The sequence below is a fragment of the Dermochelys coriacea genome, chromosome 24 (genome assembly GCF_009764565.3).
Source record: "Dermochelys coriacea isolate rDerCor1 chromosome 24, rDerCor1.pri.v4, whole genome shotgun sequence".
NCBI lineage: Eukaryota > Metazoa > Chordata > Testudines > Dermochelyidae > Dermochelys > Dermochelys coriacea.
In genome coordinates this window covers 16,097,172-16,123,120 of record NC_050091.1, presented here as the reverse complement: position 1 = coordinate 16,123,120, position 25,949 = coordinate 16,097,172, and the positions used below count along the sequence as shown (strand labels likewise).

General features: G+C 48.2%; 1 protein-coding gene across 1 annotated transcript; it reads right to left on the bottom strand.

Annotated features, from left to right (window-relative positions):
* Positions 1-6,246: 6,246 nt before the first annotated feature.
* On the bottom strand, positions 6,247-25,706 carry LOC122457369 (IgGFc-binding protein-like). Its single transcript, XM_043501972.1, has 9 exons — positions 24,680-25,706; positions 18,414-18,751; positions 17,453-18,026; positions 16,466-17,064; positions 14,241-14,808; positions 10,220-10,809; positions 8,972-9,542; positions 7,639-7,838; positions 6,247-6,689 (listed from the first exon to the last, which is right to left on the bottom strand). The coding sequence occupies exons 1-9, from the start codon at positions 24,918-24,920 to the stop codon at positions 6,540-6,542; spliced, it is 3,831 nt and encodes a 1,276-aa protein (XP_043357907.1). The 5' UTR covers positions 24,921-25,706; the 3' UTR covers positions 6,247-6,539.
* Between the last annotated feature and the right edge of the window lie 243 nt (positions 25,707-25,949).

Sequence of the window (25,949 nt, the reverse complement as noted above, 5' to 3'; positions counted from 1 at the left end):
CGCCGACCTACGGCCCGAGGTGCTGGGGGTCGCCGAGGCTGTGCCGGGTCGCCTGCTGCACCTCCAGGTCTGCATGGAGGGGCTCGTAGTCAACCTCGTTAACATCTATGCCCCGGCAGCGAGCCCAGAGCGGCTGCAATTCATAGAATCATAGAATATCAGGGTTGGAAGGGGCCTCATGAGATCATCTAGTCCAACCTCCTGCTCAAAGCAGGACCAATCCCCAATTTTTGCCCCAAATCCCTAAATGGCCCCCTCAAGGATTGAACTCACAACCCTGGGTTTAGCAAGCTAATGCTCAAACCACTGAGCTATCCCTCCCCCCCAATTCTATCAGCAGGCGTCCGCCTTCCTCGGCACCTTGGATCCTCAGGAGTGCCTGGTCCTGGGAGGGGACTTTAACATCACCCTTGAGGAGCGGGACTGCTCGGGACCGAGCAGAGCCCGGCCGCCGTCGCCGTCCTCCAGGAGATAGTCAAACACCACTCCCTGGTGGACGTCTGGCGCGATCACCACCCGGATGACACTTCCACGTTCACCTTTGTCCAGGTGGAGGCCCATCGGTCGCGCCACTCCCAGTTGGACAGCATTTATTTATCATGCTTCCATCTTTCATGAGCCCACTTCTCCAGCATCCGGCCAGTCCCATTTTCTGACCATCATTTAGTCACCGTGACAGCCTCCCTCTGCACGGAGAGGCCAGGGCCGGCCTATTGGCATTTCAACAACAGCTTGCTGGAGGACGCGGGCTTCATGGCATCCTTCCGGGAGTTCTGGCTGGCCTGGCGAGGGCAGCGGCGTGCCTTTCCCCGACTGGCGGTAGTGGGACCTAGGAAAGGTGCGCGCCCAGCTCTTCTGCCATGACTACACCCAGGGCGCCAGCCAACGGAGGGATGCGGCGATAGGGCAGTTGGAACGGGAGGTCTTAGAGCTGGAGAGGCGTCTGGCCACCAGCCCCGAGGATCCACCCCTCTGCGGAGCGTGCCGGGAGAAGCAGGAGGAGCTCTGGGCCCTCGAGGACCATGAGGCCTGGGGTGCCTTTGTTCGATCCCGCATCCATCTCCTTCGGGAGATGGATCATGGCTCCCGCTTCTTCTACGCCCTGGAGAAAAAGAGGGGGGCTAAAAAACATGTCATCTGCCTCCTGGCAGAAGATGGCACCCCCCTCACGGATCCGATGGAGATGTGCGGGAGAGTGAGAGCCTTCTACACAAGCCTTTTCTCCCCGGATCCGACCGATCCTAACGCTTGCAGAGTGCTGTGGAAGGAGCTTCCGATGGTCAGCGTGGGCGACCGAGACCGGCTAGAGCTGCCTCTCACTCTTGCGAAGTTCTCGGAAGCCCTCCGTCGCATGCCCACCAATAAATCTCCGGGCACGGACGGGCTGACTGTGGAGTTCTACCGCGTGTTCTGGGACGTCCTGGGCCAAGACCTAGTCACCGTCTGGGCCGAGTCTTTGCAGAGCAGGGTCCTCCCTCTTTCGTGCAGGCGAGCCATAGAAGGGGGACCTCTGCGATTTATGAAATTGGCGACCTGTCTCACTCCTCAGCATGGACTACAAAGTCGTGGCAAAAGCAATCTTGCTGTGGCTAGGGTGCGTGCTGGCAGACGTGGTCCACCCAGACCAGACCTACACCGTCCTGGGCTGCAGCATCTTCGACAACCTATATCTGGTCCGGGACCTTTTGGAACTCGGGTATAGGGATGGTCTGTCGTTTGCCCTCCTGTCCTTAGATCAGGAGAAGGCGTTTGACAGGGTGGATTACGGGTATCTCCTGAGCACTCTGCAAGCGTTTGGCTTCGGACCCCAGTTTGTGGGTTTTCTCCAGGCGCTGTACGCCTCTGCAGAGTGTCTGGTCAGGCTCAACTGGACCCTGACTGAACCGGTCAGCTTCAGGCAAGGAGTACGGCAGGGGTGCCCCTCTTGGGCCAGCTGTACGCTGTGGCGATCGAGCCCTTCCTCTGTCTCCTCCAAAGGAGGTTGACAGGGTTGGTGCTGCGGGAGCCGGAGCTGAGGCTGGTCCTGTCAGCGTACGCTGATGACGTGCTCCTCATGGTCCAGGACCGGGGCGACTTGGTGCGGGCGGAGGCTTGCCAGGAGCTCTATTTGGCAGCCTCCTCCGCGCGGGTCAACTGGGTCAAGAGCTCTGGCTTGGTGGTACGGGACTGGCGGCAGGCGGCAGACTCCCTCCCACCCGCGATTCAGGCCATCCGGTGGAGCACGGGTCCGCTGCTCTATCTGGGTGTTTACCTTTCTGCCACACATCTCTCTTCACCAGAGAACTGGCAGAATTTAGAGGGCGGGGGTGATAGAGCGGCTCCGGAAATGGACAGGAATACTCTGGAGCCTCTCCCTTCGAGGGAGAGCGCTGGTGCTTAATCAACTAGTTCTGTCCATGCTCTGGTACTGGCTCAACACCCTGATCCTGGCCCCGGGTTTCCTGGCCAACCTCCGGACATCGATTCTGGAGTTCTTTTGGTCAGGACTGCACTGGGTCCCTGCAGGGGTTCTCCATCTACCCCTGGAGGAGGGAGGGCAGGGCCTGAAATGTCTGCTTACTCAGGTCCATGTCTTTCGCCTCCAGACCCTGCAGAGGCTCCTTTATGGTGCAGGTAGTCCGGCGTGGAGCATACTGGCGCACGCCTTCCTGCGCCGCTTCTGAGGGCTCCGATACGACCAGCAGCTCCTTTATCTCCATCCGAGAGGTCTTCCGCGAGACCTCTCCGGGCTGCCGGTCTTCTACCAGGACCTCCTCTGGACCTGGAAACTCTTTTCAATGACCAGGTCCGTAGCAGCCACCGAGGGGGCAGATCTCCTCACAGAGCCCCTGCTACATAACCCCCAGCTCTGTGTGCAGGTGGCGGAGTCCCGCTCAGTGCACCAGAGGTTGGTCCTGGCAGAGGTCACAAGAGTCAGAGACCTCCTGGACTATGACCGGGGAGACTGGCTGGATCCCCTGACACTCGCTCAGCGCATGGGGCTCTCCAGACCTTGTACTCCGCGGCGCATACTTTAGGAGGTGAAGGCCGCTTTGCCGCCCACTGCTCGGGTTCATCTCGACCGGGTCCTGCACGAGGGCACGTCCCGCCGACCCCCTACCCCAGGCCCGCCGGACCTTTTAATTGGACCCCTGCCCCGTGGACCCAACCAACCCCTTCACTGGAAGCCAGCTGCACGAGATGCAGCCGGTCTGCTTTCAAACCGCGCCAAGAAAACATCTATACATGCTTGTGCTCCACACCCTTCACGCCCTCACCCTCCTGTCCCGCCCCGATACAAAATGGTGGGACCTCCTGCCACCTTTGGAGGGTGAGGAGCCCCGGTGGGCCAGTCTATATTCCATCTTAGTCCCGAGGCCCGGCGGGGATGTCATTTGGCGGCTCCTTCACGGAGCCATGAGCACGGGCGTGTTCTTAGCACGGTTCACCTCAGTTCCAGACACCTGCCCCTTTTGTGGCGCGAGGGAAACTCTGGCACATATATACCTGGAGTGTGCCAGGTTGCAGCCCCTATTCCGGCTCCTCACCAATATTTTCTTACATTTTTGGTTGCACTTTTCCCCTCACCTTCTTATTTATGCACTCCCTATCTGTGGCCCCACAAAGTCATGGGATCTCCTGGTCAACCTCCTCCTGGCCCTAGCTAAAATGGCCATCTATAAAACCAGAGTGAGGAGGTTGGCTGATGGAGTCTTCTGTGACTGTGGGGCCTATTTCCGATCTTCGGTCCGTTCATGTATCCGGGCAGAGTTCCTCTGGGCGGCATCCTCTGACTCCCTTGATGCCTTTGAGGAGCAGTGGGCACTGTCTGGGGTTCTCTGCTCGGTGTCCCCGTCCGGTTGCCTTCGTTTGACCCTCTGACTGCACCCCTGTCCCTGTTGTTTCATTAGTTGTCCCCTGGATTTTTTTGGCATCTAGGTCCTGTGGATCCCCCTTTTAGGCTGCGGGGGATCCTTTAGCAGTGGACGGGCTTCGTCCGCCCACTTCCCAGATCCCAATAGGATTACTCTCCTATAGCCATCTGGCCTGACCCTGTCACACATTTTATTTTTATTGATTTAAATTTTCAGTTATGCAAAATTATAGGTTTTAAGCATTTTTTTCTAGTTTTTATTGTTTTAAATTTTCACAGTTGTGGGAAATTAGGGGTTATATTTGTAACAATGGGGGTAGATGGCAGTCTATAATTATTTAATTACAGCAGATCCTGAGATTCAAAAAGTTAAACTTGATAACCTACAAATTGGCAATATCACATGTCCAAATATACAAAGTAAACACCATTAAATCAAATTATCAGAAGGGCAGCATTTTTATTACTTTGCCTAGCTGTACGTTTCAGTTATTATCGACGGAAATGTTTGTTGCATTGGGTGGGTAGGGGAAATCGATGTTTACCAAAATTGACCGATAACAAGCTATACTCATGTTATGCCGAAAGGTGCTCATTAGCGAGACAAGGTGGGTGAGGTAATATTTTTTATTGGACCAACTTATGTTGGCGAGAGAGACGAGCTTTTGATCTTATACCCAGTGTTTAATTTGTAATGAAAGAGGTGCCAGGGCTCAAGCAGTTAGGTGCTGCGGATCAAGCAATTTTTTTACTTTCATAACTGATATGGCAATCCCAGAGGTGCCGGGGCTATGAACTGCCAAGCCCTGACACAAATTAAGCACTGGTTATACTGAGCTCTTCTTCAGGGCTAGGAAATGAAGAAGGGTGCTGTGTAAGATCCAAAATTATCTTGTCTCTCTCACCAACAGAAGTTGGTCCTCACCCATTTTCTCTCTATAATATCCTGAGACCAAGGGGGCTACAACAGCACTGCATACAAAAGGTGCTAATGTCTGTCACCATAGGGCATCTTGGATACAAAGAGAATCAAAGGTCTCATTAAAGCCAGTGGCTGGGCCAAACTGCCTCCTTCAGGATCAACAGAATGAGCAATCAGATCCCTTTGTACAGTAAAAACAGCTACAGGCCCTAGAGGGTGTCTGTCCCAGGCACTAGGCTGCGGGTAGGGTCAGAGCTAACCCTGGTGGATTAACAGGGGTTCTGTTTGTAAACATAGGAGTTAGGATATTGGTGTCATCCAGGAAGGCAGGAGAAGCAGGACCATGAATCTGAATTTACTCTTGCACTGAGCCCCGTAACTTGTGTTTGACCAAAGTCTACCATCCAGAATGGCACCCATTCTTAATCTGAAGGTGTCGAGAAATGGAGAATCCACCACATCTTTTACGAGTTTGTTCCAGTGATTAATCATCCTCACTGGGAAACATTTGTGCCTAATTTCTAATTGGAATTTGTCTGACTTCAGCTTCTAGCTGTTGGCTCTTGCTCTGTCTTTCGCCGTTGGTTTAAAGAGCCCTCTAGTAGTTGGAATTTTCTCATTGTAATAAAGTCACCTCTTGATCTTCTAGTTGGTTAGCTAAGCAGATTGAATTCCCTAAATCTCCCAGGGTAAGGCATTTTCTCCAGGCCTTTAATCCCTTTTGTGGATTTTTTCTGCACCGTCTGTTTTTAGTGGATTGAGTACCTGAAATTCTGATATTGTTCCAAGGAGAATGGACAAAATGCAGAGGGTAGAGGGGCATTTTTTATTACTGATTTGTTTCTACCATAGGTGCCAACTTCCCCTCTACCCAGGGGGTGCTCAACACCGCCCCCACCCTGCCTCTTTTGACCCCAGCCCCGCCCCCATCCCACCTCTTTCTGCCCCCTCTTCCAAGTGTGCCCCATCCCCGCTCCTCCCCCTCCCTCCCAGAGCTGACCTGCACACTGCGAAACAGATGTTCGCGGTGGGTGGGAGGCACTGGGAGGGAGGGGGAGGAATGATCAGCAGGGCCGCTGGTGGGGGAGAGGTGCTGGGAGCTCTGCTGAGCACCCACTAATCTTTCTCCAGGGGTGCTCTAGCCCTAAAGCACGCTCAGGGTTGGCACCTATGGTTTCTACAGTGCTACAGGTCTGCATGTCACTTCACAGAGAAGTGAAAGATATGTAATCTTCCCCCCCCCCAAAAGCTTTCAATTTATGTGCTGAAAGTTTGGGAAAGAAATGTCTTTGAGAAGGTCCAGGTTGCAATGCACTAGCTTTTATGAAGTCCAGGTTTGTATAGTGCAAGATTTCACAGAAGGAAACAAAGTGCAAGGTTTTGGCATCATGGGGTGATCTTGTTAACTTTTGCAGGTATAAGATGTGGGCAGCCCCTGTTCCCCTAGAAATTATAGTCCATCAGAGGCACTGCAGCAGAAAGAACCCACTTTACTGAGGACAGAAAGAAATACACCACAACTACCACACAGCATTCTTCAAGATCTCCTATACATTCAGTTAACAGAACTGGCAAAACTATTGTAATGGTGCCATCTTGTGGCTAGCCAATAATATTATAAAAAAAACAATAATTCAGAAGCACAATGCACATGCACCCATGTAATGGATAGCACCACAGAACACATTAAAACAAAGCGACTGCAATGCTAGCTATAAATCATGTACATTCTAACTCTCCCATTGGTGGGTGCCATGGCCCTCACTATTCTCTATCCTTTGTGCAGCTGTGCGTGCCGTTCTTGAGCATGCAGGTCTGTCTGGGCTCACAGGTGACTTTCTGACACACAAGGTTGCTCCTATGGTGGCAGGTGCAATTCTCAGTGCAGTTGGCAGAAATCACAGTCTCCATTGACTGAGGAAGAGAGCAAGAGTCAAATGACAAGCATTAGTCCTTGGTCAGAAACATGGGTTAACTGTCTCCACTTGACTCTTTCAATGCTGTAAATGTAACTGCCATTCCCACCACCAGTATCAATTGGCATCACTTGAGCTACTTCTGATTTGCGCTAGAGCCCAGTCCCCTCCCAGAAGGGTGACTAGAATCTTGGAATCCTGATTCCCAGTCCTCCCACCCCTTGTGTGATCCACTACACCTCAGTCCCCTCCCGAAGCTGAAAATAGAACCCAGGAGTCCTGACTGCCAGTCCTGTGGCTTCCGCACAGGAGAAAGCTTTTGCAAATGGCTAGTTACTAAAGACGTTATTCTTTGACTGAACATGTTGATTTACACTAGCTCAGGAAGAACTGGACTCTGAGAGGATGGACTGTGTGTAGTAACTGATGTTGAGCTCCAAAGGTAGGTCAAAAAAGGTTCTTTAGTGCCTGACAGGATTTTGTTTTAGCTCAACTGCTCTAACAACTTAGATGCCAGGATGAATCTTAACTAGACACAGGTCTCACTGTAACTAGCGGAGCTTGGTGAAATTTTTTTGAATGAATAATTTATTTGCCAGAAATGCAGTTTTGGGTCCACAGAAACTTTTGGAAAATTTGGGGCAAATTTGACAGAGTTCTGGGCAAAAAAGAAAAAAAATGTCTAAATGTCTAATTTAAAGCTTTTCAAAATGAAACATTTTGACCTTTTGTTTTGAAACACCATTTCATGTAGAAATTTATTTTTTAAAAGATAAAAACACCCTAAAACGAAATGAAACTTTTTGTTCCACCCAAAATAATTTTTTTCTCAAGTTTTTCGTTTTGGCATGAGAAAACAAAAAAGTTTTCCATTTGACCTGAAACAATCCCCCCCCCACAAATTATTTTGTCAGTTATTTGCTCAGCTTTAGTTACCAGTCGCCTACCTTGATGTATCTCCCGTATCTGAAGCAGCCACAGCCACCCGGAAACACACAACCCTCCCCATCAAACAGCAGCCCATTGTCACACTGGCAGCCTTCAAAGCATCTCTCCGTACACTGGGGTGAATTGGACAGGCCAGCGCAGGTGAAATCACAGGAGCGGGTGCAGAGTTTGTAGTGACTGTTAGCTGGGCAGGTGAGAGCTAGATTGTGAAAAAAATGAAATGCAGAGAGCCATGAAACACAAACCCCGCCATAGATAGTTACCATGTTTCTCTCCACTGACTTCTCCTATAAACACTTTGGTTAAGTGTGTGCAGCCTACTATTGATGCCAGTTTTCCATTAAGAAATACTTATTCTTGCAAGGTTATAAATGTAGGACCAAACAATGCAGGCCACACCTACAGAATGGAGGACTGTATCCTGAACAGCAGTGACTCTGAAAAGGATCTGGATGAGCAAATGGATGCAAACTTCTAGAGTAATGCTGTGATAAAGAGGCCTAATGTATCCCTCGGATGTATAAATGGGGAGTAGCAATTAGGCACAAGAAGGGGATTTTACTTCTGTAGAAGGCATTGGTGAGACTGATACTGGAACACTGCATCCAGCTCTGGTACCCACATTTTAAAAAGGATGTTGCAAAATTGCAGCAGGTGCAGAAAAGAGCCACAAAAATTATTTGATGACTGGAAAAAATGCTGGACAGTAAGAGACTTAAGGAGCTCAGTCTGTTCAGCTCATCAAATGGTGACCTGATTAGAGTATGTAAATAACTTCAGGAGGAGAAAATAATGGGTACTAAAGGCCTCTTTAATCTAGTGGGAAAAGGCAGGTCGGAAACTAATGGCTGGAAGCGAAAGCCAGACAAATTCTAGTCAGAAATAAGGCACAAATTTTTTAACAGTGGAGATTAAACACTGAAACAAACTCCCAAGGGAAGTGGTGGATCAAGACTGGATGCCAACATGTTTAGACCAACACAAGTTATTGGCCTCCATACAGGCATTACTGGGTGTAATTTAAGGTCTTGTGATTGACAGGCAGACTAAAGGATCTAATGGTCCCTCCTGGTCTCAGCATATATGAATCTCTGAATTAGCTCAAGTGGTAGCATACTGTGCAGAATGCCCCAGATCTGAAATGTGGTGACGACCGAGGATACAGTCCTTTCCCTTTCCTCCACAGTTCAGTCTGGCCCAGCTGGCATCCTCCCCTACACTCCCTAGATTGACATGCAGTTTGCACACGCATTAAGAGACACACAACAAGGCAAAATCAGTGGCATCAATGAGAAAGGCAGCCCAGGGCTATAGGTTGGTCTATAAACTTACGGCAGAAGGAGGACGTTCTCCAAGCTCTGATCTTGGCCCCAGCTGCCTGGCACGCAGCTGTGTAGCCCTGCAGGCTCTGGCAGAGGGTCTTGCCTGTCCCATTGGTGGCACACATGTCATAGAGACAATGGTTGACGTACTGGGCAGGGCTGACCAGTGAATGACAGTCTCTAAAGGGACCCGAGGAGGCTCTGATCAGACCACAAGACCTCTCAGTCTGGTACGGCGCCATCTGGGTTGCATTACAGATGGGGCATCTGTCATTGCAACCATTGGTGCACGTGGCACCACCAACTGGCACCTTCCAGGACCCCCCAAACTCATCCACGTTCTGGGCTCTCTTCCCACTGGGCAGCAGGAAGTCGTCGTTCTTGTCTCCATTAAAGTTGCCGCACAAGCCGCACACGTGTCCCTTGTAGGTGCTAGGGATGGACACTAGGAGGTAGGAGGCAGTATCGTAAAGGACTTGCAGGCCAGAAGCTGATTGGACAATGATGTTGTTTCCCTCCTGATTGATCAGAAGCTTCCCCTCATCCGTAGCCAGCGGCAGATTGTAGAGCTCACCGCCCACCTGTTCCAATGAGTGGAAAATTCACCCGTCACTGGTGGGAACCCAGCAACTGTGTCCTGGTGCCACACACACTCACAGGATTACAAATATTGTCAGAAGTACACTAGAGTCAGCTGAGTAACAAAAGTGTCAGTGGAGTTATTATGGATAGCTACTGACCTTTATGAAGTTATTCTGGATTTACAGTGGTGTCAGAATAACTTCAGATCTACACTGGCATCAATGGAGTTATTCTGGATTTACACTGGCATCAGTAGAGTAACTGCAGCTATTCATCATTGTCAGTGGAGTAACTTGGGATATACACTGGCATCGATTGAGTAACTCCAGCTATACACTGATGTCAATAGAGGATTTGCACTGAGGTCAATAGATTTACACTTGTACAGGTTTGAGCAGAAGCTGGGCTGGAATTAGGCCCTGTCTACACTAGCACTTCTGTTCGCAAAATTTTTGTTGCTCAGAGATGTGAAAATAACACCTCCCTGAGAGACAAGTTTTGCTGACATAAACACTTGTGTGCATAGTGCTATGTCGGTGGGAGATCTCTCCCATTATACCCTTTCATTTGCTCTCAACTTTCTGAACTGAATAAACTTTATTTCACTGGAGGACGTTGGGTCAGTCATGGAGTAGACCTCCGATACTGGTGAGATTAATCTGAAATGTAAACTTACCACGACCTTCCACTTCCTCCCTCTCTCCATGGTGATGGTGTAACCATGAACAGAGACCACCACTGTCCTCATCCGAGCCATGCGGCCACCAGCAGCACTCTCCTTCTCCACTACCACAGAGAAGTTCACCAGCCCGGCATCGCTACTGCAGACTCTGGCTAAGGTGTAGGTGCAATTGCCATGTAGGTCGAAAGCCCATCCATCAAAGGTCAGGTAGTGGGAATCACCAGCCATGGTGCATCTGCCTGCAGGATAGCAGCCCAGGACTCCGCTCTCCACCCTGCACTCCTCACTGGCTCTGCAGGAGGCCTCCTGGCACTCGATGACCCCGTTGTCTTGGCACCGGCACTGCTCCCGGCAGGAGGCGCTGGCGTAGAACACCTCTCCTTTCCTGTAGTACCTGCCCTGGTGCACACAGCCACACTGCGCAACGGGGACGCACTGGTCACCGCTCAGGAGGAACCCGGCATCGCAGAAACACCCTTCAGCACAGGGAGCATCACAGCTGTCCGGCGCCGAGAGCCCATGGCAGGTGCCAGGGCAGCCGCTCCCACAGAGCTCGTAGTGGGAGTTACGGGGGCAGGTGGCATCTGCAGGAGATGATGAGACAGAATGTGCAGATGAGGTTGAGAAAAAGCTTGTGAAATCACTGAGATTGTCAGAAAGAAAAATCCCCCCCCCAAGCAATTTCATGTGAATTTAAAGCATTTTGGTTCCATCCATTTTAAAAAAAAAAATTCTGCTGATTTTTTTTATCATATTAATTTGTTTGCTTCCAAAATTGATCGTTTTCTGAAATTAATATTTTCTGCTTGGTAAATACAAGGATCAAACCCTTCAGTGGAAGATCAGGCCCCATGGCCCAAGCAGTCCCTCACGGATACACAATCTGCATGAAGCCAAGTGACGAAGGGATAGAGTAAGACAAAGAGGATATAACCATCAGAGACATTAAAAGAAGGACAATCTAATAAGGAGAAAGGAGAAGAAAAGAAGGTAATTGCAAAATTCAAACACCTAGAAGAAGAATGATGAAATCATCAACATGAAGATGAAGGAAGACAAAATTGGAGATGGACAAGAATTTTCCACCAGAATGTTTTTCCGCTGGAAAATGACATTTTGTTAAAATTGAAACTTTCTGTGGAAACCCAAATGTCTTGATTCCTATACAATGTGCCCTGCTTGTACCATTAGACTCCATAAAAATCAAGGGTAATGTCATGGTAAGGGTCTACTACAGACTACCTAACCAGGAAGAAGAGGTGGATGAGGTGGTTTTTAAACAACTAACAAAATTATCCAACGCATAGGACTTGGTGGTGATGAGGGACCTCAGCTACTCTACCATCTGTTGGGAAAATAACACAGCAGGGCACAGATTAGCCACAAGCTCTTTGGATGTCTTGGAGACCATTTTTTATTCAGAAGGTAGAGAAAGCTACTAGGGAAGAGGCTGTTCTAAATTTGATTTTGATAAATAGGGACAACCTGGTTGAGAATTTGAAAGTGGAAGGCAGCTTAGGTGAAAATGATCATGAAATGGTAACGTTCATGATTCTAAGGATTGGTAGGAGGTGTGTCAAAGTTCCTGCTCTACCTTGGTGGGTCTTGCGCTTATTGGTGGATTTGCTCGCCTTGGAGCTTCACGGCTGCCCACAGCTTGGCTGTTTTTCTGAATTTACAGGCCAGGTCAACTCCTCCTGTATGTGACCAGGAGTTGAGAGGGTTTGGGGGGAACCTGGGCCTCCCTCTACTCCGGGTTCCAGCCCAGGGCCCTGTGGAATGCAGCTGTCTAGAGTGCCTCCTGGAACAGCTGTGCAACAGCTACAACTCCCTGGGCTACTTCCCCATGGCCTTCTCCCAACACCTTCTTTATCCTCACCATAGGACCTTCCTCCTGGTGTCTGATAATGCTTGTACACCTCAGTCCTCCAACAGTCCGTGTTCTCACTCTCAGCTCCTAGTGCCTCTGGCTCCCAGCTCCTCACACACACACCACAAACTGAAGTGAGCTCCTTTTTAAAACCCAGGTGCCCTGATTAGCCTACTTTAATTGATTCTAGCAGCTTCTTGATTGGCTGCAGGTGTCCTAATCAGTCTGTCTTAATTGTCTCCAGAAGGTTCCTGATTGTTCTGGAACCTTCCCTGTTACCTTACTCAGGGAAAAGGGACCTACTTAGCCTGGGGCTAATATATCTGCCTTCTATTACTCTCCTATAGCCATCTGGCCTGACCCTGTCACAGAGGGAAAAGTGCACAATAAAGAAAATGTATTTCAAGAAGTCAGACTTTAGCAAACTCAGGCAGTTGGTCAGTAAGATCCTACGGGAAGCAAGTCTAAGGGAAAAAACAGTTCAAGAGAGTTGGCAGCCTTGTGAATGGGGGAAGTGGTAGACGTGTTGATTTTAGTAAAAGCTTTTTTTGTCTTGCATGACCTTGTCATAGACAAACTAGGGCAAAACAACCTAGATGGAACTACTAAAAGGTGGGTGTAAACCAGAGTGGAAAACCAGTGGGTGGAAAACCGCTCCCAGAGAGTAGTTATCAGTGGTTCACTGTCAAGCTGGAAGGGCACAATGAATGGGATCCTGCAGGGATCACTTCTGAGTCCAGTTCTGTTCAATAAATCATCAGTGATTTAGACAATGGCATGTACATGTATAAAGCTTGCAGATGATACCAAGCTGGGAGGGATTGCAAGTGTTTTGGAGGACAGGATTAAAATTCAAAATGATCTGGACAAACTGGAGAAATGGTCTGAAATAAATAGGTTAAAATTCAATTAGGACAAATGCAAAGTAGTCTATTTGGGAAGGAACAATCCGTTGCACATATACAAAATGGGAAATGACTACCTAGGAAGGAGTACTGTAGAAAGGGATCTGGGATCATAGTGGATGACAAGCTAAATATGAGTCAACAGTGTAACACTGTTGCAAAAAAAGCAAACATAATTCTGGGATGTATAGCAGGAGTGTTGTAAGCAAGACATGTGAAGTAATTCTTCCACTCTATTCCACACTTATTAGGCCTCAGATGGGGTATTGTGTCCAGTTATGGGTGCCACATTTCGGGAAAGATGTGGACAAATTGGAGAAAGTCCAAAGAAGAGCAACAAACATGATTAAAGATCTAGAAAATGAGATCTATGAGGGAAGATTGAAAAATTGGGTTTGTTTAGTCTGGAGAAGAGAAGACTGAGGGGGACATGATAACAGGTTTCAAGTACATAAAATGTTGTTACAAGGAGGAGAGAGAAAAATTGTTCTTCTTAAGCTCCAAGGATAGGACAAGAAGCAATGGGCTTAAATTGCAGCGAGGATGCTTTAGGTTGGACATTAGGAAAAACTTCCTGTCAGGGAAGTTAAGCACTAGAATAAACTATCTAGGGAGGTTGTGGAATCTCCATTGTTGGAGATGTATAAGAGCAGGTTATATAAATACCTGTCAGAGATGATCTTGATCAGTGGTGGGCAAACTGCGGCCCTTGGGCCGCACGCGGCCCATCAGGGTAATCCGCTGGCAGGCCGTGAGACAGTTTGTTTACATGACAGTCCACAGGCATGGCTGTCCGCAGCTCCCAGGTGCCGCGGTTCACCGTTCCCAGTGGCAGGTTGCTCACCAGTGGTCTAGATAATACTTAGTCCTACCGTGAGTGCAGGGGACTGGACTAGATGACTACTCAAGGTCCCTTTTAGTCCTACAATTCTTTGAGACCACTCCCCTGCCAAAGTTGGTGATAGAACCCAGGAGTGCTGAGTCTCAGCTCCTCTTCTCTAACCATTGGAGTCTCCTTGCAGCGCTGGGGATAGAACCCAGGAATCCCCTAGTTTCCCCTGCTGTAACCCACTAGACCCCACTCAACCAGGGATAGAACCCAGGAGTCCTGACTCCCAGCACCCCACCCCCTCAGCTCTTACCCACTATATCCCACTCAGAGGCCACTTTAAGGATCTTTGATGACAAGTTTTCTCTTCACCCTGAATTAGTGTTCTCCCAGAAGAAGAGAGCAAATTACCACAGAAGCTGTTGGATCGCCATGGCTCTATAATCACCCCAGCACTCTGGCAGGCTGCGGCGTAGCTGGTGAGGATCTGGCACACGACAGCCTGCTGCCCCCTAAAGAAGCAATAGTCATAGATACAATCTTGGAAGTAGCCCTCGGGGGGGACTTTGCGATGGCACTCTCGGAAGGGCCCAGCTGTCGCTAGGATCATCCCGCATTCCCCCCGGATTTTCCGTTGGTGTCTATTGACGGCTGCTAGGTTGGAGCACTCCTGCTTCTCAGGTTCGGTGCAGCCTGGCGTCTCCGCCACCCGCCAGCTCTGCCCGAAGGTCGTTACATTTGGGGCCACTCTGCCATCTCTCATAGTCAGCTCGTCTCCCTTGTCGCCATTGAAGTTCCCACAGAGACCGCATAGGGCGCCAGCGTAGGTGCTTGGGGTGGTGATGGTGACCCGGCTCTGCCAGTCGAAGGCAATGGTGAGATGGAAGTCGGTCTGGATTGCTGCATCCTGCCCTCTCCGGTACATGGAGATTTTGCCGTCATCGGTGCTGTACGGCAGGTTGATGACCACACCATTCACCTGCGAGCAAAGGGCAAGGGACTGGTAAGAGCAGCAGAGATCATTCTGCAAAACCCCAGTGTGCCTTCCAGGCAGCTGTCTCTGTGGTGGGGCATGTTTAACAGCCGTGCAGAAATGCTGCACGGGGATCACCCACCCAGCACTGAATGCAGCCACCATTGGAGTGGGGCATGTTTAACAGCTGTGCAGAATCACTGCATGGACATCACGCACCAAGCACTGAAATGCTCAAGTCTTATAAAAACAAACCATGTTTGAAGGCTGTGGGCTGAATGCTGATATCATTTTAGCTGGTTACAAAAAATAAAATTGGAAATATGATCCTCAAAAGCATTTTTATGCCTTTAGATTATTAACAGTGGCTGAATTTAGACTTTTCAAAATTTTCAGTGGAATATTTTGGTTTTCTTCTCCCCCCACCCCATTTTTGAGTAAATCCTGCCTTGTGCAAATCAGCAATAATAAGCACCACAATGAAATTCCACAACATCCCAGGAGGACAATGATCAAACACAAACTTGAAAAAAACATTGAGAATGTTATTAAAATCTAAAGCAAAGAAAAACTCGCTCGTCTCCTTTCTGCATGCCGTTAACTTCCAAGGTCAGGTGTTCTTTGTCAGTTCTTCAAAACATGACGCCAAGTCAATTATAGCGGCTCTGATACATTTTTGACTCTTAAGGTAAATGTAACAGGGGTGTGAAAATCTCTGACTTTGAATAAGCGGTTGGCAGTTGGAAGAGGCTTGTGGGGAAAACTTACAGGGCAGTTCTCTGGGCTGTGTTGTACAGGAGGTCAGCCTAGATGACCACAATGGTCCTTTCTGGCTTTGAAATCTCTGACAATGTGAACTAGATGATCAAAATGGTCCCAATGACGACACATGAATACCCGAGCAAAGGGGTGACGGTTGCTGACCCTTAGGGCTGATCACAAATTACCTGGCAAAACTATTTTTTGATGGAAAATCAATTGGTTTATTGAATGACATTTTCTGCAAAAGCGCCAGCCAAAAAAATTGTATTTTTTGTTTTGCAGCAAAACTGAGTTTTCAACCACCTCAATCAGTTTTTGCCTCAAAATGAAATATTTTGTCTAAAAAAAATGAAATATTTTGCTTCTGAAATGCCACCATCTTGCTTCATGGGAGTTGTAGTTTGGGTTGCCATTTTCCTTTATGTGCTGAGTCCCCCAACTGGCCTCCATCTCCCACAATGCCCTGTGCCCATGTGCTGCCATGATGCACTACCTTTCTTCACCAAAAGGAGAGCCCGTGGTGCTTCATGGGAGATTCAGTCTGACCTGAAGGCCCAGACTACCGAGAAACCCAAACTACAACTCCCCTGAGGCACTGTGGTGGTATTTCAGAAAGAAAATATTTCGATTTGGGGGCAGAATGTTTCAAATTTTGATTTTTTTTGCCAAAAACTTGAAATTTTCCCTGCAGAATCTTCACCCTCTCCCCATTTTCCACCCAGCTGCATTGATGACACATACAGAAGGAAGATGAAAAGTGCAATGATGAGTGAAGACAGTAAAGAAGACAAAGGGGGGAAATTAGATAATGACCTAAACCAGGAAGCTGCGGACACAATACAACGCAAAGTAGAAGCTCTAATGAAATGGTGTCTCAGGATTGGGCGATGACTGAACTCACCAGGACTCTTCCTGGATAGTCCCTGCTGACTGTGATGTTCACGCCATACACTCGGACCTCTACGGCTCTGGTGAAGGACACAGCTCGGAGGCCCCTGTTGTCGTTCTGTACCAGGACCTGGAAATCCACCAGCTCTTTCCGCTCCTGGCACCGCCCGGCCAATTGATAGTGGCAGCTGCCCTGGAAGTCAAACCTCTGCCCGTCGAAGCTGGTGTAGTGGGGGTCCCCACTGGCCATGCAGCTGGCGTAGTTGGTGGGATAGCAGTTTGGGAAGCCCTTTTTCACCTGGCACTGCTCACCGGTCCTGCACCCTGCACCCTCACAGCTCGCCTGCCTGCTCTGTGGGTCACACACGCAGAGTCTGGTGCAGGTGCTGTCCCCCCAGAATTGCTCTCCGGGAGCATAGAGATGCCCCTGGAACTCGCATCCGCAGCTGGCCTTGCGGATGCATTTCCCAGCATCCAGCACGAAGCCCTCGTTGCACTGGCAGGTCTCCACGCAGGGAAAGGAGCAGTTGTTAGGGGCCACTTGGTCGTTGCAGGTGGCAGGACATGCGGAGCCACAGAGCTGGTACTGGCTGTTCTCTGGGCAGGGCAGAGCTGTCAAAGGGACAGGACACGGGGGTCACTGGGAATATCGCTACATTTGGCCAGCTTGGCATAGGGCTGAGGGGGCCCGGCAAACACTGTGCAGCAGAGCAGCCCCCAGCGATGTCCCCGAATGCACAATGAGCTCTGACCCACAGAACTGGAGCTGGCAGAGCCCCTCAGGTCCCATCTCCTCCAGCTCCTCGGCCAGGGCCAGACTGTCTCCTATTCTGAGGCTTGTCCATCTAGCGTTAAATGTTCTCCTTCCTTGGGGAGAAGGTCCCCTGGCCCCATAGATCTCCCCATTAGCACGTGTTCCCCGCTGGTTTCCCCTGGCTCATGCTCATCCCATCACCCTGGGACCACCCTACACAATTCCCCTCTACCCGGGTGTACTCACAGCATCCCACCAGCATCCTCCAGTCGGAGATATCCACCCCCTCTCCCCGGCAGGCATCAGCATAGCTCGTCAGTGCCTGGCATAGCATGTCCTGGAGACCGTCGTTCATGCACAGGTCATAGACACAGTTGTCCAGGTAGATTTTGGGGTCGATCACGGAGTGGCAGTGGCTGAAGGGGCCGCCCACCCCTTTGCTGATCCAGCCGCAGAAGGGCTCAGCTTTGTACCTGCTGACCAGCTCTGGGGAGCAGCTCTTGCACTCCCCAATGCAGTCGTCCCAGCAGAACCTGTCCCCATCCTCCACCTTCCAGCTCTTCCCGAACTCCACGGAGCTGGCAGCCAGCGCCCCCGGCTGGGTGGCAAAGTCGTCCCCAGGGTCCCCGTTGTAGTTGCCACACAGGCCGCAGGTGCTCTCCCAGAAGCTGCTGGAGAGCCGCACCACCAGAGAGCTGTCCCAGTCATAGGAAATCCTCAGGGAGAAGTCAGTCTCTATGACCACAGAGCCCCCATTCTGATACACCCTCAGCTTCCCCTCCATCAGGGAGATGGGGAGGCTGGAGCTCCAGGCATTCACCTAGGGGGCATACAAATCAATTGTTGACTATCCAAGTTGCTGAGACCCCAGGTCCACCAGCTCCACTTAGCTTGGCTACTGCAGCTCCCCCCTTCAACTGCCTTCCAGACAGTCCCAGCTCCAGACCAGGTAGACCTCTTATGGGGATTTATCCTGTGGTGCTTGTCCCCCAGGGACCCATGAAATCCAGCCCATTTAGAGAAATGATGAATGAGGCTACCCAAGCATTCATCATTCCCCTTTGGATACAGGCTGCAGGTCGGGAGTGAGGGGCACCAGCAGAGCTCTGGGGTGGGGGAGCCGAGGACTGGGATAGCAGGGGGCACTGAGATTCACAGGACTACAAGGAAATCCAGAAATAAGGCCTACAGCACTGCGGATACTCACCTGCACTAGCCCCTTTGTGTATCTGTCCATCGAAATGGTGACATTGTAGACACGGACTGTCACAAAAGCAACCGAGGAAATGTGAGTATTGTGCTGGTTCTGGTTCTTGGCCTCGAGGCTGAATGACGGGAGAGTGGTGTCCGAGCTGCAGGTCCTGGCGATGGCATAAGTGCAGGTGCCCGTGAAGTTGAAAGCCTGCCCGTCGAAGGTGTGATAACGTGATTCTCCCTGCACCCGGCAGGTGGACTCTGACTCGGCTACGCACGCTGGGCTGCAGTTCGTGATCTCGCATCTCTCCTTCTTCCTGCACTCCATGGTGCTGCAGGAATGTGGGCTGTCTAGAGAGAAAGGTTTGCCAGGCCACAAAAAAAACCCACACTGGCTGTGAATAGATGGACTGTATTGTGTCATTCACCCTATATCAGTCGTAACACCTCCTAGCAAAGAGGAGAATTGGCCCTGAGCTGAGAAGAGCTCTGTAGCTCAAAAGCTTGTCTCTCTCTCCAGGAGAAGTTGGTCGAATCAATGATATTTCCTCACCCACCTTGTCTCTCTAACAAACACAGGCTTGGCAGGGTTCGATTTTTATTGTTTTATAATTTTGACAGATAATATCTGTTTGTTTTCAAGCATTGTTTTCAATTAGTATCAATTTAAATTTTCATGGTTTTTATCAATTTCTGTTTCCACAGCTGTGAGAAATTGTGGGGGTGTGTGACGCTAATGATTTAATGACAGTAGATGTTGAGATTCGAAAAGTTAAAGCTTTAGAACCGATAAAACAAAAATTGTCCACACCATTTGTCAAACTCTACCAAGGAAATATCTTCACATTAAACTCTAATAAGTTCTCAAGTAGCATTTTTCTTATGTTGCCTGTCTGTAAATTTCGATGATCATTGGTGGAAATATTTTCTTATCAGTTCAGGGTGTGTAATGAAATCAACGTTTGCCAGCAACATTTCCTCATAAAATCTAAGCCTTCCACATCTATTTATATGTTGTTAGTGCATTTGGTAGCATAGAGCTAGGCTTGGAAGGACTAGATTTTTTTATCAGTAAAAATAAAATGGTGTTTATGTGACCTGCGCATCTACCAATGTGATATATGCCATCATGTGCCAGCAATGCCCCTCTGCCATGTACATTGGTCAAACTGGACAGTCTCTACGTAAAAGAATAAATAGACACAAATTGGACGTCAAGAATTATAACATTCAAAACCAGTCGGAGAACACTTCAATCTCTCTGGTCACTTGATTACAGACCTGAGAGTGGCTATCCTTCAACAAAAAAGCTTCAAAAACAGACTCCAGCGAGAGACTGCTGAATTGGAATTAATTTGCAAACTGGATACAATTAACTTAGGCTTGAATAGAGACTGGGAGTGGATGGGTCATTATACAAAGTAAAACTATTTCCCCATGTTATTTCTCCCCCCACCCCACCCCCCACTGTTCCTCAGACATTCTTGTTAACTGCTGGAAATGGCCCACCTTGATTATCACCATAAAAGGTTTTCCTCCTTTCCCCGCCCCCTCTTCCTGCTGGTAATAGCTCATCTTAAGTGATCACTTTCCTTACAGTAAAAACAAAAGGAGTACTTGTGGCACCTTAGAGACTAACAAATGTATTTGAGCATAAGTCTGTAAGGTGCCACAAGTACTCCTTTTGTTTTTGCGAATACAGACTAACACGGCTGCTACTCTGAAACCTTTTCTTACAGTGTGTATGATAAACCCATTGTTTCATGTTCTCTGTGTGTGTATATAAATCTCCCCACTATTTTCCACCGAATGCATCTGATGAAGTGAGCTGTAGCTCATGAAAGCTTATGCTCAAATAAATTTGTTAGTCTCTAAGGTGCCACAAGTACTCCTTTTCTTTTTATTGATAATAATTGACATTTACAGATAGGCAAAGGGAAAAGATGGCTGCTTGAGAACTTACTGAAGATTGATTGACAGCTATTTACTTGTTAGATTTTTGACAAGTGATGTTGACAATTTGTGTTTGAACAGTTCTAAAGCTTTAACTTTTTGAATCTCAAAGCCGGTCATTAAATAATTAGCATCTGCTGCCCCCACAATTTCCCACAACTGTGAACATTTAACAAATAAAAAGACCTTAAAATGGATAATTCCGTGTGGCTCTGAACATTTAAATCGATAACAATAAAATAAAAAAAATTAAAAAGAACAATTGATGTTCTCTCTGAAAATGATGTGGCCTATACAATGCATTGGCTCATAAAGCCAAAAATGTCTGGTTTCACCTCCTGATAGAAAAGAAATCAGCATGAAATTCCTTCCACTGAACATTTTTACATTGTTAGTGTATTTGGTAGCACCTATAATAATAATACCACCACCACCACCTAGCTCCTCTGTAGCACTTGTCATCCCTAGATCTCCCTGGGCTTTACTGAGGAAATCAGTATCATAATTCCCATTTGACAGATGGGCAAACTGAGGCAGAGAGGGGCAAGTGACGTACCCAAAGTCACCCAGCAGCAGAGCTGGCAATAGACCCCCAGGTCTAATGAGGGGCACACAGTGCTCTATCCGTTTAACCACGCTGCTTTCTCCCACTCTAGAGCCTCCAACCAAGGCTAAGGCCCAGTTGTGCCAGGTGCTGTACAGATACATACTAAGAGTCAGTCCCCACAGTGAAAAGCCTAAAGAGGGGCAGGGACAATTGCTATCCCCTTGGGGCAAGGGCTGGCTTTTTGCTGTGTCTGTACAGTACCTAGCACACAGGGTCCAGGTCCATGACGGGGGCTCCTTGGTGCTACTAGCACACTGATAATGGCTCAGTTTTTCAGATGGGGAAACTGAGTCATAACACATCAATGACTTGTGTGAGCGTGATGGGAGTTAGGCATGGAACTTGGGACTCAGGGGGCTTTGTGACCGCTGACCAGAGGAAATTTATGCACCTGCAGGGTAAGGTGGCAGCTGAGGATGTCAGTGGTACCTAAATGTTGGATTTCAGCCTCTAAAGAGTCAGTCAGGCACCTAAGAAGGGGCCAGACTGGGGAGTTAGGTGTAAAAATCTGTAAGTCTTGGTGGATCTGGCTTTTGGCACCTATCTTCATCTGCAGCTGCCTAAAATACCTTTGGAAATGTGGTCTGTAGCCTCTCTGGGAATGTCTACATTGTACCCTAAGCCTGGACTCTAAATCAGGTTTGACCCCAAGTTTCCCTTCCATCCACACACAAATCAGTCTGACTCAGGTCAGCAAGAGTCCAGGAGCTGGGTCCTAGGACCCTACTGGGTGTGGGGGCGGTTAGAGCCCGAGTCCTGCTCTCACCTTGTGCCAAGCCCCATCACTTTGCAGTGTAGACACAGCTCAAGCTGCAGACCTGAGTCAGAAGGTCGGTACCATGCAATATGGACACACTAGCATGGCTGTGAGATCTGTGTCCGGCAACTGTAAACAAGGCAGATGCTCAAACGCGGGCTTGGAAACACTGAGTCTGCAAGACCCAGAATCAGACCCAGGTTTACAGAGTAACGTAGACGGACCCTTTAGTGTCTCAGATCCTCAGCTGTCCTATAACAATACCTAACTCTTATACAGCCTGTGTGACATAACTGGGCTTGGCTGGATTCGATTTCGATTGTTCAATGTCAACAACACAGAACAGACGATCCGACGGAAAATATTTCCATCCATAATAATCGAAATTTACAGCAAGGCAAAGAAAGAAAGATGCAGCCTGAGACCATCTTAGTTTGGTTTAAGATTATTTCCTTTGTCTCTTTTGACATGTGATGCTGGCAATATGTGTTTTGACGGTGATAAAGCTTTAACTTTTTATGTCTCAGTGTTTGCTGTTATTAAATAATTATTGTCTAACTCCCCTGCAATTTCTTGCAACTGTGAACATTTAAATTAATAAAAATTGAAAAGAAATGTTTAAAACCCATGATTTGTGCACCGGTGAAAATTTAAACCAATAAAAATAACAAAATGCTTAAAAATAAACTTCAATATTATCTGTCAAAATTATAAAACAATAAAAGTTGAATTCTGCCAAGCCTAGACATAATACAACCATTAAAACAGTCTGTTTTATTTAAAAAAAACAAAACAAAACATGGAGGTCAGCTATGCAGTACAGATCTAAACATTTGATCTTCTTTTCTAGATCAAAGTGTGACCTGTTTGCCTTGAAACGAAACAGTTTGACACAGTGTCAGAGTGTTGCCTTATAGCACAAGCAGGAGCCATTTCGATCTAAAGAATGAGATAAGATGTTTCAGTCTGTACTTGGTAGAGGCCTTCTGGTTTTGTTTTGTTTTTTCCCTACAGCAAGGTTGTCACCCGTTGGTGTCATAGAGAAACAGAGCCCGCAGGAGACTCTGATCTGGAAAAGAAGATCAGATGTTTCTGTCTCTATTAAGTAGCAACTGCACTTGCAGCTTTTTTTAAAATAAAATATAAAAATAAAATAGAATATTCCAGTTTTTTATTGTGTCAACAGTCACTATGCACTGTTACTCCTGTGATGTCTTGAAATAACATAAAAATCATCCGAATAATATTAAAAAAACTCTAAAATAAATTGCAATAGGAACATTTCATTTTGAAACCAAGTTTTGCAATTTTCCCCAAATGGAAGATTTTTCTGTATCACACAGGCCAGAGAAACTGTCCCCAAATCATTCCTAGAGCAGAGCTGTTAGGAAAAACAGCCAATTTGAGTTAAAAATGGCCAGTGATGATGAATCCATCACAACGCTTGGGAAACAGTTCCAATGGCCAATTACTTTCATCGTTAAAAAGTTATGCCTTATTTCCAGCCTCAAATTGTCTAGCTTCAACTTCCAGCCCTTGGATCACGATAGACCTTTCTCTGCTACACCTGAAGAGCCCATTATTAAATATTTTGTTCCCATGTAGGTATTTTAGGATATGGAACGGCTTCCGTATGAGGAGAGATTAATAAGACTGGGACTTTTCAGCTTGGAAAAGAGACAACTAAGGTGGGACATGATAGAGGTCTATAAAATCATGACTGGTGTGGAGAATGTAAATAAGGACGTGATATTACTCCTTCTCATAACTCAAGAAACAGGGTCACCCAATTAATTAATAGGCAGCAGGTTTAAAACAAACAAAAGAAGTATTTTTTCACACAGCATATAGTTAGTCTGTGGAACTCCTTGCCAGAGGATGTTGTGAAGGCTAAGATTATAACAGGGTTAAAAAAGAGCTAGATAAGCGCAATGAAGGATAGGTCCATCAATGGCTATTACCTAGCATGGGCAGAGATGGTATCCCTGTCCTCTGTTTGCCAGAAGTTGGGAATGAGCAACAGGGGATGGATCACTTGACGGCTCACCTGTTCTGTTCATTCCCTCTGGGGCGCCTGGCATTGGCCACTGTCGGAAGACAGGATACTAGGCTAGATGGACCTTTGGTCTGACCCACTATGGCCACTTTTATGTTCTTATGTACTTAGAGACTGTAATCAAGTTCCCCTTATGTACTTAGAGACTGTAATCTTTGTTAAGCTAAGTAGATGGAGTTCCTTGAGGCTATAATGTTAGTGCAGGTTTTCTAATCCTTTAATCGCTCTCGTGGTTCTCTTTCCAGCCTTCCGCAATTTAGCCTGATAGTGAGCGTGCTCACCTGGAGTATTGCAGCCTGCATTCAAGCCCCGCCTCCCATTAATATTTAATTATTTATACAAAATGGAACCGCTTCAACATTGAAATACCCCCCCCCCCCCATCGGCTCAGCCCATGGCTTCAGTGTTAGGCCATTCACCTCTACGTAGCACAAGTCAGGGTTAAATCCCTGCCCAGACTGGATATGGGCAATAGAGACTGCGGGAACTGTGGGATAGCTACCCACAGTGCAAAGCTCCAGAAGTCGACTGTTGCCTCGGTACTGTGGACACAGTCCGCCGATTACATGCACTTAGAGCATTTGTGTAGGGACACACACACTCACCTGTATAAAAACGCTTTCTACAAAACCGACTTCTATAAATTCGACCTAATTTCGTAGTGTAGACATACCCTGGGAGATGTTTTCCGCATCTCAAGGGAGCGCCATAACCCCTGGGCTCCAGCTATTACATGGATGGTTTCAAAACCCGCTTCGTGAATCTCATCCAAGTGTTTTATATTTGTCAAATTTGCAACCAGTTTGCGTCGTCCTAAAACTGACTTTTTTGGCAAACAAGCCATTTGTCTGGAAACTCTCCCCCAATCCCACATACAAGGAATGAAGATAGAAAAAATGGACTTACCGCACGTGCAGAAGAGCCTGCGAGCCCATATCCCGCAAACTCTGATGAGATGCCAAACGCTCAGCACCCCAAAGGCGGTAGCTGGGGCTCTCCAGGGAGTGGGAACCGACCCCTTCACCCAAGTCATACTCCGCCCAGGAGGAAATCCGTGCCCTGGATTGGTTTCCATTGGGATGTTGCTGAGCAATTGTCCACCTGTGGTGATCCCGTCAGCTTCGGAGCTCTTGCAATAATCAGGCATAGTTCCGGAAACCCATTATCCCATCCAGGTGGTAGGACCTGCAGTAGCTTGTGATGGAGGGATGTTGATGATGAAGGGGTCATATGTGAAGCCCTCCTTTGCTTCTGTCCCGTGCAGAAGAAGACAACTTGGATTCCAGCGCTGGAGGTAATGTACAAAGGGCTTGGAGCGTGTGATATCAAGGGTCAGCACCTCCCCAGCCACCATGTCCTTCCTGGAGATCTCTCTCCTCCAGTGATAACTCAGGTGGCTCCTCTGGGAGGCTACAATATACACCAAGTCATACTTAGGTTGGAAAGATAAGGCGGGATGATGAAGGTGGTGCCCCAGCTGGAGACAGGCAGGAGCTGTTCGACCACATGATCACAGGAACTGTGTTTGGAGGTGCAGCTATGACCGCTCAGGACAGCCACGTGTTCCAGGACACGATCCTGGAGGCCAGATAAGTCTTCTCGGCTTTGGAACTGGGCAGCTTCGAAAGCCAGGAGGAAAACGGTGAGTCTGCTTCCTGCTGCGTACTTGACCCCTCGGAAAGTCACCGCTCCTTTCAGCAGGATGCTGACCGTAGTGGGGAAGTGCCAAGCCACCACAGCAAACTCCTTGTAGGGGTCATCCGCTTTGCCACTTGGTGTCATGGCATAATACAACCTCCCCATGCTCTCCACAGGGTACACAACAGTGGTTTCAGACGTATACTGCTTGTAGCTGAGAGACAGGACAGTGATGTCTTTATCGGCACAGACCAGCACGGTGCTGTTAAACATCCCGCTGCCCACCATCTCCACAGAAGGTGGCAATGCACAGTCACCGTCTGCCCTTGCTCCACCGTGATCTCTCTCCTGAAGGTGGAATTGTGCATGATGACGGTGACCAAGGTAATGGCAGAGTAACCGGTGATGAGCAGCTGGAAGTCAGGATCTTTGCCCTTGCCACTGTTTCTGCATGAAAGCGTGATGATGAACTCCCGGCCGAGGTGGCTGGACTTGCAGAGGCCTGAAGGAGCACACACAGCAAAGAAAAACAAAGACA

Excerpts from the sequence above, each read along its gene's own strand:
- LOC122457369 (XM_043501972.1), bottom strand. The coding sequence starts at position 24,920 with ATGCCTGATTATTGCAAGAGCTCCGAAGCTGACGGGATCACCACAGGT. Across the intron at positions 10,810-14,240 it reads GCGATCCAACAGCTTCTGTG|ATGCCACCTGCCCCCGTAAC; the intron begins GTAATTTGCTCT and ends CATCTCCTGCAG. Across the intron at positions 7,839-8,971 it reads GAGAACGTCCTCCTTCTGCC|CTCTCACCTGCCCAGCTAAC; the intron begins GTAAGTTTATAG and ends TTCACAATCTAG.